Source organism: Mus caroli, unplaced genomic scaffold, assembly GCF_978045245.1.
Source record: "Mus caroli unplaced genomic scaffold, Mus_caroli_1 scaffold_19, whole genome shotgun sequence".
NCBI lineage: Eukaryota > Metazoa > Chordata > Mammalia > Rodentia > Muridae > Mus > Mus caroli.
The window spans coordinates 29,047,499-29,063,702 of record NW_028227274.1 but is presented as its reverse complement, the minus strand read 5'-3'; the positions used below and the strand labels follow the sequence as shown (position 1 = coordinate 29,063,702).

Below are 16,204 nucleotides of genomic sequence, written 5' to 3'. Positions count from 1 at the left end.
TAAAAGTACTAGCCTAGTCTTCTTAGAAACTGAAATTTAACTGTTTGGTCTGGCATTGCATAGTTTACTGTGGTACTGAGTGGACATTTAAAATCCATAGGAGTGCCTTGCACAAAGGACCTCTGAGGTTACTGGCTGGCGTTTTGGGCTCTGAGGCCAAATCAGGATACAAAGGGCAAAAAGGATGAGAAGCCTCTATGCTGACAGAAGTCAAGGTGCTCCAAATGGCATAGAAACCCTCAGGTGTTCGGACGATTTCTACATTTTCACACAACAAGTTAGCCCTAACCCTTACTGTTGTATCTGTATGTAAGCCTTCTGAGAAAGGAGCTTCGTTCGAGAAGCCATCAATCACCCAGTCACCATTCCCACCACCCCAGTCCTGATCCACCCTTTTCCTGACCTTCAGATGCAAGTGAATCACCAAGTCCTGCCTGCTCTTGCTCTTGTATGTGTGTGCATGTGAGGTAACTTGTCCTCTCCTTCAACCATGTAGGACGGAGGTGGATGCAGGCTCTCCAGTCTGAGAGCTAATGCTCTCTAATGCACTCAAGTTCCACTGCCCACTCTTTCCCCTTATGTTAACCTCTGCCCTCATCTGCTGCTCCTACTCTACAAAGCTGCCCACATTAGGCCCACCACTGCTGCATTCTCCTCAACAGTGAGCGCTTTGATCTGGTTCTAAGTCTCCTTAATCTCTGATATATTCCATGCACATTCCTGAGGATGAAATGTCATATATTCTGTTGGCAGGAAGATCTTTTGCCTTCCTCTCACTGTTTACGTTAGTTCTGTACTGGTCCTTATTGGAAGAATTCGGGGGAGGGTCTCATGCAACCCAGGCTGGCCTCTACTGTGGTTAAGGAAGATGCTGACTTCTGCCTCTCCTGCTTTACCTGCAATGTGCTGGCATCACACATGGGCTACCACATCTGCACTCTGGTTTTTGTTGTTTTGAGATACTGTCTTTCTACATAGGTCTGTCTGGCCTAGATCTCAGAGCTCAGCCTGCCTTTGTCTCTCCCAAGTGCTGAAATTAAAGGTGTGAACTGCCACACCTGCTTTTTTTTTTTTCAGATTTATTTATTTTATGTATATGAGTACATTGTAGATGTCTTCAGACACACCAGAAGAGGGCATCAGATTCCATTACAGATGGTTCTGAGCCACTATATGGTTGCTGGGAATTGGAACTCAGGACCTCTGGAAGAGTAGTTGGTGCTCTTAACCACTGAGCCATCTCTCCAGTTCACCACGCCAGCTTTTAAAGACCAGCTAATTCACAAATATTACCCTCTTGACCTGAAAGTACTAGAACTCCCACCTTCTCTCTGTAACTGGGTTAGACACAGCTTTATATTGTCTATAAAATCAAGTGCATGCCCCATGGTTTGGAGTCCTTACTTGGAAGCACCACTGAATCTTTTCCTTTTCTTCCCTTTGAGATTTAAAAACAATTCTTTTTTATGTGTATGGGCATCATGCCTGCATGAATAACTGTGTAGTACAGGCACATAGGACATGTGGCGGTCAGGAGAGGGCACTGGATCCCCTGGAACTCAAGTTACAGATGGTTGTTAGCCATCATGTGGGTACTGAGAATGGACCTAGATCCTCTGAAAGAACAACTATTGCTCTTTAACTCCTGAGCCATCTCTTCTGAACCTGCATCTCCTTCTGACACAGCACAATTCTATTAGGACTGAGATTACAGAATTCCTTGAATAAAAATAAACAAGGTTCAAGTGTAGTTCAGCTACTAGAGTGCTTGCCTGGCATGAATAGGCCTTGGGTTTGATTCTCACTATGGAAGAAGGGATGAGTGTGTGTGGTGGGGGGATGAGAGGGAGACTACCAGATGTATTTAGTAGTTGAAAGTTACCTGAAAAGGGAGACATTTATTTCCATGCATAAAATGTACATAAGCCTTTTTGGTGCTCACAAAGCTCTCTCCAAATTACAATCCTCCTCTATCTTAGCTAGCCTTTCTCAGCACTATAGCCACCACTGTCGTCCTTGCTCCTGTTCATTCTCTACACCAGTTATCTTGTCACTTTTCCATCAAACTCTTAATGTTCCTGTTCTACACTTGCACTGCTCAAAGGGCATCCTCCAAGCTTTGCAAAGAGAAGTAAATGAGTTTATGGAGCCCCTCAGTGTCCAGCAGAACGCACGGCTATGGTAAGGCACAGAAGCCAGACTGGCTGAGCATCCCTGACCCCAACATGCCTGGATTGGCTGGTGAATGAGGTGCTGTACTGCTGGCTGCGCCGTAGCAGCATTTGGCAGCTGTGAAGTTGGCCTCAGGACTGTGGTTACTTTAGAGCTGGACATCACAGCAGCAGCAGCTGCACCTGAAAAGACAAAAATTATCAGCATGGCTTATAGAAGCATTACTTAATAAAGCTAAGTCTGTTCTCTAGGAAAGGCATAACTGCCAAGCCTGGGCAGCATGTGGATCTCCAGCTCCAGTACACTACCTACACTTATTTTATTATGAAGAAAAGTAAGAAAATGTGTATTCAAAGACTATGTGTTTTGTTTTTAAATTTGTTTATATGCATTTTAGGAGGTATGCAATTAATGTGGTTTGCTGCTACAAGAGCAGCACAGTATGGTACCACTGCCTAGATTGTGTCTAAACCAGAAACACATTAGTCACCAGTAATGTTGTCAGCTTCTCATGCTGCCTTTGTGACCTTAGTGCAGACATCTAGAGTGTACAAAGGCAAATAGTGTCTTAGCATTTCTAGTAAGGCAGCCTGTGTGTGATACCACGGACTCCTAAGAGTCAATGAATGACTGCTGGAGTTCCAGGCACAGCAGGGCTGCACTGCAAAACCCTGTCACAAACACAACACAACACAAGCAGCCAGGGGTGGTGTTGTGTACCTGCAATCAGCATTTAGGAGGAAACTGCAGGAGGAGCACAAGTATGAGACCAGCCAGGGTGACCTAGGTAGGCGGCCTAAAAATGACAACAAACTCTCTTCCTTAGATTTGCACAGACGTGTTCTAATGTAACTGTAAGGAGGCACATAACACATCATGTTGAAAGTTGGTACTGTTGTGGGTTCATCTCCACTGCCCTGTAACTTTAGGTTGACTGTGCACAGTCTGTCATCCTGTCCTCCAGTCAGTGTCTGTCTGCTACTGTATTTGGAGCACAATGTGCAGTTGTTACCTCGAGGTAAGTGGGAAGCTCCAATGTGAAGTGGGGGCCCGGGAGCATTGCTGCGGATTATGGACATCTGAACATTTGTGGTCATAATGTGATGCAGGTTACTGGGATGCCCCTGGAAGAAACAGCAGAGAAGACAATCTTCATGAGGATGGTCTTAGCTACTGCCTACAGAAAGTCAGTTTGCTTCAAACTGGGTCAGGCTGTTCTTGAAAACAACAACAAAAATTCCCCCTTCCTTTTTGCTGTTTGGGGAATTTCCAGGGCAAACCATGTATAATTCAAGGGCTGTACACTGATGTGCAGTCTTGAGTCAGGTCATTCCTTCCGGATACTGAGTCTTATCTACAGCTCTACCACTCTACCCATGCCCAACCTCCATTGGGAGTATCCCAGGGAAAGGGGTTCCACGAGCCTTTTCATCTACTGTGTTTTACTACTGACCCCTGTAAATGAGCAGGTCCGAAGTGAGTATACTCCAATAGCCCCAAAGAGTTACTAGACTCCAGTACCACATGAGACCTCTGACTATTTCTTTTTAGTAACTCGAATCTGCACCAGTCTTTTATACTTGTTCTCCCTTTCCTAGTCACAGGCTTATTTACCCCACCACTCTATTTTTTTAAAAATAGATCTTTATATCCATTATTCCTTATGCTACTTAAGATTTCTGAATACATGTCAGTTAATGCCTTTAATGGCTTCAGCTCATTCCCTAAGTATTCTAGCACACTGATATAAGTACATCTCAGATGACATTTCCAGACTTCTGGCAATTACTTGGCATGATGTTAAATAGAGAACAAGACAGGGCATCTTTTTTTTAATATTAATTTTTCTTGAAAACACAAAGGAAAAGAATTTTGAGATTTAGTTTCTTCACAAGTGTTATAATTCAAAGTATTTAATAAATCAACTATACATAATAGAATACTATTAAAATTTCAAGTTAAAACTGGAGCCGTTCCTATAAATGCTCACAATTAGAGGGCAGAGAGAACCTGCTACACATCTACTATCCTCCAAGAAAACCTAGGATGCTTCCAGGTTTTCTGAGGTTCTGAGGTAGTCTCGCCTCCTCAGAACCGTCTCCCTCTAGTCAAGCACACGTCGACTGTAACCCTTCTAGGACAAAGACTGTTCATGGCTCTCTGTGATTTTACACTGAAGGTCGTATAGTAGCTGGCATAGGATATGCTCAGCAGATACAGCCTAACCACTAAGCAGCCTGGGTGTTACTCCTTTTGATTTCAGCACCATTATCTCCCTATGGGTATCTGTAACCACTCAATTATTTAGGACACGGCCTAATGCACCCCTGGAGTTCATAATGATCAAAAGCTGGCAGTGCACTTAGAAAACTAACAAGTCAGGAGGAGAAAATAACCTGTTGTCCACTGATTGTTGCCACAGGAATGGCTGACGCTTGAGGGATGCTGCTCTCCATGGTAACAGTGACCTGCCCTGGAACTTTCGGGGGGAGTGACATGGTAGAAGGGGGAGCAGGAGCAATGGGACGGCTAGGCATGGTAGGCTTCGGGGGCGGCTGCAAATAGAAAACCACAGGACACATGTCAATAGCTTTGCTCTAGCCGTGCATCTTACTTTAACAGCACACAAGTGCAGTCTGCAGAGTGGCATACAAAATGAGACAGGTAGCATATGGCTCACCTGTCAGCATAGCTCTTCTGCAAAATTACTGGTGTTTTATAGTATAGAGGACGAAATGTACAAACGAGCTAAACATTTTACTCAGAGACACACAGTACAAAGCAGACCCGGGAATAAAGCCTGGATTTGTACTGCTCACACTATATGCCTTGTCTTCTACACAATCCTGCCTCTCACATCTGCACAGACGTAAACACAACTCTGAGTAACTAAAGCATTAACCCAAGTAATACAGAGAGCAAGCAACATGCTCAGATAGCCTAGTCAGTCAGCTACTAAAGCAAACCATGGAGAGGAGTGCTAAGATAAAACTCACTTAGCATGTATGTAAGCTGAATAATTATCAACAGATTATACAACAGGTTCAGATATGGTGGCATATACGTACAATCCCAGTAAGTGGGAGGCAGACACAAGAAAACTATTCCAAGTTTGAGTCTAGCTTGGTGTACATGGAGAGTTCAAGGTCAGCCTGGACTATAGTGTAAACTTCATTTTAAAACAAATAAGCAAATTGATACAAATACAACAACAGAAAAGGGTAACAGAAAAGTCCTGGGATGCCAAGTGCTCAAGACAGTCTTGTCACTGCAGAATAGTACTCCTTTATATTAAGTGAAGTCTGAAGTGACAGCCGGAGGGGAAGAGCCGACGAAGCACGCTATGACACAGCCTAAGACTGGGTTAGCTTTGCCAAGGGCAAGCTGCCTTCAGCTGTGGTTCACTGTGAACTTTAAACGCCGTTACCTTCATAAGTCCTTCCGAAAAAGAGAGTGGTACTGCTGGTGTCAGGTGTGCTGGCGGGGCTGTCACTGCGACAGGAGTGGCTGAGGCGACAGCATGGTGTGCAGGCAGCATCTGTACCTGTGGATAGGGCCTTACCACAACTGGCTCCTGCTTCTCTTCCCGGGGCGGCAGGGAGCTGCTAGGGCCCACATGCTCCCTGGTACCAACATCAGCATCTCGGCCAGCCTCATCATTAACTAGTAAAGATAGAGAGATAGAAATGGAATATTAGTTCTAAGGTTGATCAGTATAAAACAGAGTAGTCTTGCTGTTAAGCTCAGAATTGAAAGAGTGAACAATTACCTGTGACAGTTTTCTTTATGGAGAAAGGGTCTCACTATTGAAGTCCAGACAAGCCTCTAATTTGCAATCCTCCAGTCTTAGTCTCTAGAGTGCTGGGTTACACGTGTACATCATGACCTATTCTCATGTAAGGTTTTCTAGAGAGTCTTGGTATATAACCTGGCTGACTTGGAATTAGCTAACTCTAAACTTGCAGCAATCCTCTGCCTTGCCTTCCAACTGCTGGGATTATGAGTGTGCCCTATGTCTGACAAATGTTAAGTTTTTCTCTCTTTTTCATAACTGCTTTTGGTTTCATGTACTACATGCATGTGCGCCTGGTGCCTGGAGAAGCCAAAGTGGGCTTCAGCCATCCTGGAACTGGAGTTAAAGATGGCTGGGATCTGGGAATCAAACCCAGGTACTTGCAGGAGCAGCAAGTACTTACTCTCAAGTGCTGAGCCATCCCTCCAGCCCTAGTAAGCCTGTCCTGATGGACAGAGGAGGCAAGAGTCAGAACTGTAGGATGCGAGATCACCTCTGAGTATGAACACAGGATCCTGACAGTCACTGAAAGTAAGTTCAGACAGGACCTGGAGAGATGGCTCCATGGGAAAAGGCACCTCCTGCCAAGTCTGACTGCCTGAGTTTGATCTCTAGAACTACAGAGTAGGAGAGAGGCAAAACCTGCAAGGTCTCCTCTGACTTGCACACATGCACAGTGATAGGCAAAATTAAAACAGAAACTCTCAAATAGTTTAAAGTAAGCTATAGATATAGTACAACTTCATTTAAAATGGCTTGCTTGTTTTCTGAGAGAATGTTTAACTCTGCAGCTAGACTGGCCTCTAATTTGTGATCCTCCTGTCTCAGCATTCTGAGTGTTGAGATTACAAGTATGCACCACCATGCTTGTCAAAAGTTATATAAAAATTTGGCATTAAAAATATGTTTAATCTTTAATCTACAATAGTTCCCTGCCTGAAAAATATGCTAGAACAATAAGCACAAGCTTGTGGGAGGAACCAAACAAGCGATGGTTTAGATGGAAACTGCTTGTGTGGCCAAGAACCTGAGACTAGATACAGTTCAGGGGATAGGGGAAAATCAAATACTCCTGTTCTGCTAAAGGAACACAGCAATAAAATGACTCCTAATGACAGTCTGCTATACCCACAGACCAGTGCCTGGCTCAGCTAGCATCAGAGAAGCTTCCTCCGGCAGTAGACAGGAGACCTATAGCCAGATAGTATAAAGAATGAGAGACCTTGCAATACTGAGTTCTAAATGAGATGAAGCCCTCAAATTCCTCCCCTAAGGCTAAGAAGCAGAAACAAACAAATAAATAAATCCTTAAAATACATTTAATTAAAATCTTTGGATGTTTATATTTACATTCAATAGACATCTAACCATTTCATAATACTTATATTGGAGTAACATATACCCGATGAATAAGGGAACCCTATGGAAGTAGAGGCAGAGAGTGTAAAATCCAGGGGGGATGGAAGAAAACCAAGGAATCAAGGCCTGGTACACATATGAACTCAGACTTTGGCAGACATATGCATGGACATGCATAGGGCCTGCATGGGTCTGCACTAAATGGGGTCCTACAGCTAAAACCAGTAGCTTTCTCCAATTGAAAGACATCTGCAAATTTTCTTCAAGGTAGTCTTACTGGGAGAACAAACCACTCCTAAGTGTAGGCTCTATGCCCAACAGTAGATGGCCAACACAGACTCAATGGCCTTGTTAGAGGTTGTCTCATTGTCTCATAGTATTAAGTAAAGGCTTCCCCCCTGCTCCCCTCACCTTACAGGTCCTTAGGATATGTATATATATATATGTATGTATATATGTATATATATGTGTATGTATATTGTGATGGTTTGTATATCCTTGGACCAGGGAGTGGCACCATCTGAAGGTGTGGCCTTGTTGGAATAGGTGTGACCTGGTTGGAATGGGTGTGTCACTGTGGGCGTGGGTATAAGATCCTCACCCTAGTTGCCTGGAAGTCAGTCTTCCACTAGCAGCCTTTGGATGAAGACAGAACTCTCAGCTCCTCCTGCCTGCCTGGATACTGCCATGCTCCCACCTTGATGATAAAGGACTGAACCTCTGAACCTGTAAGCCAGCCCCAATTAAATGTTGTTTTTTTTATAAGACTTGCCTTGGTCATAGTGTCTGTTCACAGCAGTAAAACCCTAACTAATACATATATACATACACATATATATACATACATACACACACACATATATATATACATACACACACACACATAAATATATATATGGGAGGAGTGGGAGGGCTGTAATCAGAATCCATTGATGAAGAAAAATTTATTTTCAATAAGAAAAACAAACCTGTGGACTCTGAAGAACACTGTTTTTGACAGGTATGAATATTTTCCTAAAAAAAAGACTGTTTTGTTTCATTTGTGTGTGTGTGTTTTTTTTAATGTACCTGAGTGCTCTATCTGCATGCCAAGACAGCATCAGATCACATTATAGATGGTTGTAAGCTGCTATGTGGTTGTTGGGAATTGAACTCAGCCATCTTTCCAGCCTTTACATCGATTTTTTCTTTTTCTTTTTTTGTTTTGTTTTGTTTTGTTTTTCAAGACAGGGTTTCTCTTGTAGCCCTGGCTGTCCTTGAACTCAGAAATCTGCCTGCCTCTGCCTCCAGAATCCTGGGATTAAAGGCGTGTACCACCACGCCCAGCTTACATCTATTTTTTCAATGGAACATTTTTAATGTAAGTTTATTCTGTTGACAAGACTGATAAATTCAATATTATACATTAAAGATGGACTTCATTTGTTTAGTTAAAAAAATGTTCAAGTCAGTGTTGTGTAGTAACTTCTAGACAATCCTTTTCATCCTTAAGAGATGCTCTTAAAACACTGGATGTTCTATGGGGAGGTGAAACATTCATCCTGAATCTTGGAAGTTAACAATTCAAAGGTTTCAGGAATTCCCTGGAACTGACCACATCTCCAGGCCCCTCCTCCTCAAGTACAAAGGAGCTCTAAGGACTACTGAGAGGCATTCTCAGTAGCTATGCCACCACAAACAGGCAGAGCAGCCAGGCTGCAGGCAAAGGATACACATCAACATGCTGAACTGCTGGCAGGCTGTGCAGTGTGCTCTAGTTTCCAGCTTTTGTATGCTGTCACCCATGCTGTGGTGGGTGAAATAGCTGTCTTTGAGCCATTTCTGCTCCTGTAAGTATCTTCACTCATATAAGTAACCCAGATAAACTCATGGGGTCCATGTGGACTTTGGCAGTATTCTTACTTTGGTTTTCCATGGGTTTCCTCTGTGTGTTTCCTAGATGTTTATTCATGTCTTCCCAGGAACAGTGCCATACAACACTCGGGTGAATCAAGGCCAGCCAGCCTGGGCAACTTAGTGAAACCTGGACTCAAATGTAAAAAGTTAAAAAAATGTTGGGGCCTGGCTCAGTGGTAGGTAGGTACCTGCTTGGTACGCATGGGCTCTTTGGTTCAGTCCCTAGAACCACAAAAGACAGGGGTGGGAGAAAAAGGAAGAAAGAGATAAAGAAAGGAGGAAAAGGGGGAGTTGAGCATATTTTCTAACTTGAAGAACATACCGCTCTCAGGAGTGTGGGTAAGGATGAAAGGTACTTTCGACTGTATATATACTCTTTCTTTTGAGTTTTGGACTACCAGATCATATAACCTACTGGAAAGTTAAGACAATGCAAGAACAGCTAAGCATGGTAGTACAAGCCTGGAACCCAGAGGCTGAGATAGGAGGACTGCTACCAGCTCGAGGCTAGGCTTACCTAACACTGCTTTAATCACTGTACTCTGGAGGCACAGCTCCATGAGTTTGAGGCCAGCCTGGTCTACATAGCAAAGTCTAGGCAAGAGTTGTATGGTGATACCCTGTCTCTAAGTACATAAAAAAATGAGGATCAAATACTAATGTAATAAAGCATGATCATTTGTGAAAATACTAATTCACATTTGGCTGTTTTTCTTTGTTTAGGTTTTTTGAGACAGTCTCATCAGCAGTCTGGCCTGGAACCTACTTTATAGCTTAGGCTGACCTTGAACTTGCAATGTCTTGTTTGAACTCGCTTGTTGTTTCCTAAGTGTCAACATTAGAGGTGTACACTCCCATACCCAACTTCACAAAGTAACACCATGCTTAATTTTCATAACATAAAACATTTACTTAAGCAGAAAGTTTAAGTTATTTGAAACTGTATAGAAAATCCCTCCATGAAAATCTATATGCCAAAGATGCTATCAGTTAATGTTTCAATACCATCATCTTTGGACACTTGTCACCTCTTTTTAAATTTGGTGTAGATTTTTATTAAACTAATTTTCAGTGACATGTAACTTACATAAAGGGAAGTGTGTAACTGTTAGTGATATAATTCAGTGGGCTTTCACAAACCTAATCACTCAATGTACCAACCCCTAGTTAATAACCAACACACAACTGGCTACTGCTTTGAGCTTCATGTAACCAAACTTATGACAAACTTATCTTACTTTACTTATTTACTTACAAACATGACCAATGTACATTATTGCACAAGCCAGAAAATGTTCAATACGAGTCACAAAATGTTAACCTGTAACAACGAAGTTACAAGTTATCTATTTTACTGCTAAGAGACATTTAGGATTGTTTTCAAGCTTTGCTATGATAATGGCAGTACTATTAATAGTCTACTGGACACAAACCTACTACTGCTAAGTAATATAATATGCACACATGTGCAGGTACTCTCATCTGTTTTGTCCCCTCTAGAGGCCAGAGGCCTTTCTCTGCCATACCACTTCCCTCCACCTTATGTTCTAAGACACAGAGTTGAGAGCTCACCACTTCGGCTAGAGCTCCTGGGATCTGCCTGTCTTCAGCCTCCAAAACTGGAGTTATAGGCACATGCCCACATGCCCAGCTTTTAAATGGGTGTGGGGAAAACTAAGCTCAGGTCATGCTTACACACCAAACACTTTACACATGAAGTCATGTCCTTAGCTCCAACTTACTACATCATGGGTAAAACGCTACGTAACTCTACTGTAGTCTTTAAAACTACTGTATTTCTGATGACTATTTTTCATTATCCCAAAGCCTTGTCTAACAAATTCTTCAGGAAAATGCTTCTCAAAGTACAAGAACTAGACTAAATGATTCTTATTTTCTTTTTTGGAGTTTTTAAAAATTATTATTTTAAAATTATGTGGTGTACAGGTGCCCTTGGAGTTCTGAAGAGGGTATCAGATTCTCTGGAGCTGCAATTAGTTACAATGAATTATGAGTCATCTGATGTGGGTGTTGTGAACTTAACTCAGGTCTTCAACAAAAGTAGCAGCTCTTTGTTTGTTTGTTTGTTTGTTTTTGTTTTTTTTTTTTGGTTTTTCGAGACAGGGTTTTTCTGTATAGCCCTGGCTGTCCTGAAACTCACTTTGTAGACTAGGCTGGCCTCCAACTCAGAAATCTGCCTGCCTCTGCCTCCCAAGTGCTGGGATTAAAGGCGTGCGCCACCACTCTCAACAGCTGAGTCTTCTCTCTAGTCATAAGTCTATTTTCTATTTTACACACAAATGACTTGATTCTTCCAGAGCACTCAGAAATTTTGCAATTTAGGATTTACAAAATCACTTGACTGAAGTACGACTCGGTGTAGTGGTTTTTACCCTGTGAGTAGTGAGTGGATTTTACCCCTTTCACAGGAGTTGCCTAAGACCATCAGAAAACACAGATATCAACACTACGATTCATAACAATAACAAAATTACAATTATGAAGTAACAACAAAGTTATTTTATGGTTGGGGGTTACCACAACATGAGGAACCATGTTAAAGGGTCACAGGATTCGGAAGGTTGAAAACCATTGTAATAGTGTCTTGAAGAGAATTCAATGACTTCTATAGAAACCTCAGCACTCGTGAGCAGAATGGTGATGTAAAATGTTAATGTTTAACTTTCTAAGAGACTACCAACTATTTTCCAAAGCAACTGTACCATTTTACATGTCTGCCAGCAGTGTTAGTGTATACCAGGCACTCCTCATCCCCACAGTCTTGATACACACACACACACAGCCATTCTACAGGTGGAGAGTATTTAAGTATCATTAGGGCTCTAATTAGGATTGCCACAATGACTAGCGATGCTAGTTTTTATATGACCAAAAGTCATTTAGTCTTCTTTAGTGACACATATGGTCATCTCTTAACCATTTATAATCAGCTTTACTAAGGAATAATCCACTAATATAAAATCCACAAATTCAATAAGATATGCTAATAAAAAATCCACAAATTTTGTATAAAATGAAAAGTTTTAAAAACTATGTTATAACCACAACTATACAGAACTCTGTCCATCACTGTTGTTTTATATGCTCTGCCCAGGAAGTGGCACTATTAGAAGGTGTGGCCCTGTTGGAGCAGATGTCATTGTGGCTGTGGGCTTTAAGACCCTCATCCTAGCTGCCTGGAAACCAGTATTTTGCTAGCAGCCTTCAGATCAAGAGGTAGAACTCTCAGCTCCTCCTGCGCCTTGCCTGCCTGGATGCTGCCATGTCCCCACCTTGGTGATAATGACTGCACTGTGAACCTGTAAGCCAGGCACTTAACAATTAAATGGTGTCCTTTATAGAGTTGTATTGGTCATGGTGACTGTTCACAGCAGTAAAACACTCACTGAGACAACTGATAACTAGTTCACTCATGCTCCTCTCGTACCAATTCTCTCTCTCCTGCTCCCTACTCCCTAGACTTTAAGGACTTGCTATGCCAATAGAACTGTCAGGTCCAGGATTCTACACTCAAGAGAAGTTTGCCATGTGTGGTTCTGTGAGTCTGGCTCTTTCCCTTAGCACACTGCAGAGATTTCATCTGTGCTCTCTGCAAGTGTACTGACGTTCCACTAGAGCTCTGCTATTGCACAGGAACAGCCCATTGAACAGTGTTCGCTTACTAAGTCAGCATCTGATAAATGTTTCCATTTCCCCAGCTTTTGGCTACTAGGAACAAAAGTTCTATAAACATCTGAGTATAAATCTTTGGATAAGCATACACTTACGTTAACTTAGTTAAATACTGAAGGAATAAGATTGGTTGCTTGTGTTTAATTTTTTAAGATTCTGCCAAACTGTTTTCCAAACTGGCTAGACTGCTTAGAGCTCTGGCATTCACCATTCTAACTTTAATTATTCTAGTGGAGAGATATGGTTTGAATTTCTATTATCCTGAGGATGAAAACTGTTAAGCATCTTTTCATGTACTTCTTTTAACAGTTAGTTTGTAATAGTTGGGTATCTATTAGGGAGACAAAATTTTTTCCTAACAATTAAAAAAATTAGGCTGTTTATCTTATTATTTAGTTATAGGAGTTCTTTCTACCTCTGGGATATGAGTCGCTACTGATACAGTTATCAAAAATACCCTTCTATCCTTTGTTTGGGGTATACTCTTTGGTATTAGTAGTGCTATCTTTTGAAATGAGGTTATTTTTAATTTATATCAACTGTTACTTGTTTTTGAGACTGGGTTTGTCTGTGTAATGTTAGTTGTCCTGGAATTTCCTATGGAACTCAGGCTTATCTCCAACTCAGAGATCCACCTCTGTGCTTCCCAAGAGCTGAGACTAAAGGTGTGTGCACCACCGCCTGGCTCAACTGTTTCTTTTATAATTAGTATTTTTTTTTGACCTGAAAAACTTTTGCTTACTGAAGTTACAAATGATTTCTTTTATGTTTTCTCTTAGAAATTAAAACTTTTATATTTAGTTTCATGGTATTCTTGAATTAATTTTTTTACTTAAGAGGAAAGTAATGGTCAAGGTCTCCTCCCCCACCCCACCCCCCATACTCTGGCATTTGGGGCTAACAAGACAGCAATGTGGGCAAGCACTTGCTGTGCAAGTCTGATGGCCCGGGCTTCATCTCCAGGTCCCAGGCGAGGAGGAAAAGTAACAACAAAAAAACCCCAAATAATAACCACCAAATGAATCCTACAAAGTTGTTTTCCTGCCCCCATACTAGTTTACTGAAGTTCATTTCCATATTTAATTATACACTCCTGCTAAAACAAAACAAAACAAAAGCCTGGTCATCCATCTATCTATGAATACACGCTGGCTGATTCAGGACACTTTACTTTATTCTACTCATTTATATTATGCCAATACCCACACCACTTGATTATGAAGATCTGTGATATGTTGTAAAGTAAGGCACTAATAAGTTTCCTTTCTCTGGGTCATAATTACTTTAGAAATCCCTAAACTCTTTGCATTTTAAAATAAATTTTAGAGTCGGTCTGTCAAAACTCTACAAATATGATTTCTTTGCATATATTTAATACTTAGGGAAGAAACTACGGTGCTGAAAATATCAAGTCTTTTAGCCTGTGACCATCAGGATCTTTCACTTACCTAGTTACCTAGTTATCTGACCTCTCTCGTCAACGTCTTTGCTTCAACTTCACATTTTAACCCCACCCCCCTCTGTTTTTGTTGAGAGAGGGTCTTACTATGTAGTCTTGGCTAGCCTAGGACTTGCTATGTAGACTAGGCTGGCCTTGAACTCACAGAGATCTGAAATTCAAGATAAGCACTATGTCACTGAGCTACATCCCCAACCATTCTTCCATTTGTTTTCAACAAAAGAGAATCTCGAAGCACTAGGATTTCTACTTTGAATATATACTTTAATTCCTGGCATGCTTAGGACCCCAAATTATCCCTTGTGAAACAAAGACACGTGATTACTTAGGTGAAACCCTCTTCTCTTCCTCCAGCCTCCTCTTTCATTGTGCTAAGGGTCTTATGTACTTCAGGGCAGCCCAGAAGATGCTGGGTACCCAGGGATGATCTTGGACTCCAGATCTTCCTGCCCCTGCTTTCTACGAGTTGTTATAAGCATGTGCCACCACATCCCATTTATGCGGTGCTAGGGATGGAACCCAGAGCGCCAGTCTGCTCAGCGAGCACTCTGGTAAGTGAGTTGCATTGGCAGCTTCTACAGAAAGCAAGGGGACCGCATGTCTGATGATCATGCAGCTCTTACATCATGTTGGACTGGATCGTCTTAGACTTCACATTTTTTTAGAGAATAAATTAGCTTTACTTAAGGAAATAAAAGAAAAGCTAAGACAAAAATACTGATGTGAAAAATGAAGAGGTAGACTGTTCATGAAAAATTTCAAAACACTATTAAGATTTGAGCTGGGTCTTGAACTCTGGTGAGTAGAGGAGCGTGGAGCAAACTATGAAAACTGTCTAGGAAAGAAGTCATTAGGTGTGATTCTAATCAAGACTCCTACTGCAAAGCTCCATAGGCCGATCTCCCTTTCTTTTTTCCATAAGAAACTCTCATTTCTTCCCTTTAAAAACCAATATTCTTATCTCCATCTTTTAAAATTACCATTGTGAATATTTGCCAAAGGCAAAATATTTTCAGAAGTTTTTTTGGGGGAAGGAATGTCTCACTCACATAGCCCATGGCCTTGAACTTGCTTGGTAGCCAAACTTGAGCTTCACTTCTTTAACCTGGTGAGCTTTTCTCAACTACCCAAGTGCTATGACTACAGGTGGGGTTCAGTGTGTGTAACAAGAAATAAGGAACTTTAGATGGCTGTACAAGAAGCTGACTACAACGTGTACTATCCATTAGCTTCAGGAGACACATGATCTGTAATATGGTAGAAGACAGAGTCAGCACAGATATCCAGAAAATGAGAGCTAGGATGAATCCTCAATGAAGAAAAACCTGAACAGGAAGAAAGGCTGTGCCACAGGGAAAATGGGAGAAATCCTGAGAACTAGAAACACTTTACACAGAAAAACCAGTACACACTGTCCCACAGCAGGCGTAGAGTAGCTTACAGTAACAAACAAACCTGTAGTTAAAAACTAAATTAGCACGAACTAGTCAAAGCAGCAGGAATGAGCCCAAAAGCTTGCTGGTGGATAAAGCCAGCCAGGCATGGTGGGACAAAGGTGATCCCAGAACTGTCTGGAGGCCAGCCTGAGCTACATTGTGAGCCAAGGTGGTGGGGTGGGGTGAGAGACAGAAATCAATGACAACTAGAGACACCTCAGCCTTTGGCTTGAGCAGTGAGTGAAAAAGCAGCACTTGCCACCAGGAAACAAGAGACCCATGGGGAAAAGGACTTCACTTCAGCTTGCAATATAGACTTAGCACAGAGGGAAGACAAAGTCTGAAGACTGATCACTGACGCTGAGAAGTCTGGAGGGTGAAAGGGGTTTATCTAGT

General features: G+C 41.9%; 1 protein-coding gene across 9 annotated transcripts in view; it reads right to left on the bottom strand.

Moving 5' to 3' along the window:
• The window catches only part of Sap130 (Sin3A associated protein 130), a 103,934-nt gene that overhangs the window by 65,377 nt on the left and 22,353 nt on the right, over window positions 1-16,204 (bottom strand). For all 9 annotated transcript variants that reach the window (XM_085833689.1, XM_085833690.1, XM_021150423.3 and 6 more), the window contains 4 exons: window positions 5,600-5,835; window positions 4,569-4,727; window positions 3,185-3,296; window positions 2,230-2,354 (listed from right to left, as the gene is read on the bottom strand). In XM_085833689.1, the coding sequence (XP_085689815.1) occupies window positions 2,230-2,354; window positions 3,185-3,296; window positions 4,569-4,727; window positions 5,600-5,835 (632 nt within the window). The remainder of the gene's footprint in view (window positions 1-2,229; window positions 2,355-3,184; window positions 3,297-4,568; window positions 4,728-5,599; window positions 5,836-16,204) is intronic.